Source organism: Austrofundulus limnaeus, unplaced genomic scaffold (genome assembly GCF_001266775.1).
Source record: "Austrofundulus limnaeus strain Quisiro unplaced genomic scaffold, Austrofundulus_limnaeus-1.0 Scaffold1407, whole genome shotgun sequence".
In the NCBI taxonomy this organism is placed as follows: domain Eukaryota; kingdom Metazoa; phylum Chordata; class Actinopteri; order Cyprinodontiformes; family Rivulidae; genus Austrofundulus; species Austrofundulus limnaeus.
Genome location: NW_013953809.1, coordinates 24,982 through 27,002, shown reverse-complemented (window position 1 = coordinate 27,002; position 2,021 = coordinate 24,982). Strand labels below are relative to the sequence as shown.

At 53.2% G+C, this 2,021-nt stretch overlaps 1 protein-coding gene across 1 annotated transcript in view; it reads left to right on the top strand.

Annotated features, from left to right (window-relative positions):
• Positions 1–190: 190 nt before the first annotated feature.
• The window catches only part of rtcb (RNA 2',3'-cyclic phosphate and 5'-OH ligase), a gene marked incomplete at its 5' end in the record, with an annotated part of 3,859 nt that continues 2,028 nt past the window's right edge, over positions 191–2,021 (top strand). Inside the window, 8 exon segments of the mRNA XM_014032268.1 lie at positions 191–269; positions 342–409; positions 480–579; positions 653–809; positions 876–1,032; positions 1,110–1,269; positions 1,349–1,524; positions 1,600–1,788. Of these exon segments, the coding sequence (XP_013887722.1) occupies positions 191–269; positions 342–409; positions 480–579; positions 653–809; positions 876–1,032; positions 1,110–1,269; positions 1,349–1,524; positions 1,600–1,788 (1,086 nt within the window).

Here is a 2,021-nt window from a genome sequence, read left to right as displayed (position 1 = left end):
GTCGTTAACGAGGGTCCTGTCTGTCATTAACGAAGGTCCCGTCTGTCGTTAACGAGGGTCCCGTCGGTCGTTAACGAGGGTCCTGTCTGTCTGTCGTTAACGAGGGTCCCGTCGGTCGTTAACGAGGGTCCTGTCTGTCGTTAACGAGGGTCCGGTCAGTCGTTAACGGTTAGTTTGTGTTTCCTGTCAGGTGGAAGGGATTTTCTACGTGAACGATTCTCTGGAGAAGCTGATGTTCGAGGAGCTTCGTAACGCATGTCGAGGAGGAGGTGGGCTGACCTGCTGACATCACCACCTGTCCCAGGTGTTCAGAGACTCATCTGTTGTGTTTTTGTCTTCAGGTGTGGGCGGGTTCCTGCCYGCCATGAAACAGATCGGGAATGTGGCGGCGCTGCCCGGGATCGTTCACGTGAGTCGCAGTGATTTATTGAAACCTTTGGAGGCTCTGAAGGTAACCTGTGTCCTCCATGTGTCCTCAGAGGTCCATTGGACTTCCTGATGTCCACTCAGGCTACGGATTCGCCATCGGGAACATGGCGGCCTTTGACATGAATGATCCAGATGCTGTCGTGTCTCCAGGTGAKACACAGTTCTGGTTCCAGAGCAGAAGTATAATCATGTTTTGAAATAAAAATAAATGTTCTTGTTTCAGGGGGCGTCGGCTTCGACATAAACTGTGGCGTCCGTCTCCTGAGGACAAACCTGGACGAGCGGGACGTCCAGCCCGTCAAAGAACAGCTGGCCCAGTCTCTGTTTGACCACATCCCAGTCGGAGTCGGGTCCAAAGGGGTCATCCCGATGGGAGCCAAGTGAGCAGGATCCTCTGAACCCAAATGTAGGTCTGAGCTGGACCTCACCTACCTGTCTGTCCTCAGGGACCTGGAGGAGGCTCTGGAGATGGGAGTGGACTGGTCTCTGAGGGAGGGCTACGCCTGGGCCGAGGACAAGGAGCACTGCGAGGAGTACGGCAGGATGCTGCAGGCCGACCCCAACAAGGTGTCGTCCAAGGCCAAGAAGAGAGGCCTGCCGCAGGTAACCCTGAGGCCCCGCCCCTTTCAGGTGCTTACCACCCGTTCAGGATTCAGAAAARATTTGTTTTTGTGTTGAAGCTGGGAACTCTGGGAGCAGGAAACCACTACGCTGAGATCCAGGTGGTGGACGACATCTATGACGACTACGCAGCCAAGAAGATGGGCATCGACCACAAAGGCCAGGTGTGCGTGATGATCCACAGCGGCAGCCGAGGCCTCGGACACCAGGTGGCCACAGGTAGGACACTTCACATAAAGACATCTCAGGGGATGTTAAGATAATCAGTGTGTAAAGAAAACATCTTTGTTGTTGTCAGACGCTCTGGTTGCCATGGAGAAGGCCATGAAACGTGATAAGATCACGGTAAATGATCGCCAGCTGGCCTGCGCTCGCATCACCTCCCAGGAGGGTCAGGACTACCTGAAGGGCATGGCGGCTGCAGGAAACTACGCCTGGGTCAACCGGTCCTCCATGACATTCCTCACCAGACAGGTACGCTCACCTCTGGTCCTCATTCATCTCCAGAGAGCTCAGAACRTCTGCTTCAGGCTCCGTCTGACCTTTCAGGCCTTCTCCAAAGTCTTCGGCACCACGCCCGACGACCTGGACATGCACATCATCTATGACGTGTCTCACAACATCGCCAAGGTCGAAGAGCACATGGTGGACGGGAAGCAGAGGACCCTGCTGGTTCACCGTAAAGGATCGACACGAGCTTTCCCTCCACATCACCCTCTAATCCCTGTAGATTACCAGGTAAACCTCTCTAATCCCTGTAGATTATCAGGTAAACCTCTCTAATCCCCGTAGATTACCAGGTAAACCTCTCTAATCCCCGTAGATTACCAGGTAAACCTTTGTAATCCCTGTAGATTACCAGGTAAACCTCTCTAATCCCCGTAGATTACCAGATAAACCTTTGTAATCCCTGTAGATTACCAGGTAAACCTCTCTAATCCCCGTAGATTACCAGATAAACCTTTGTAATC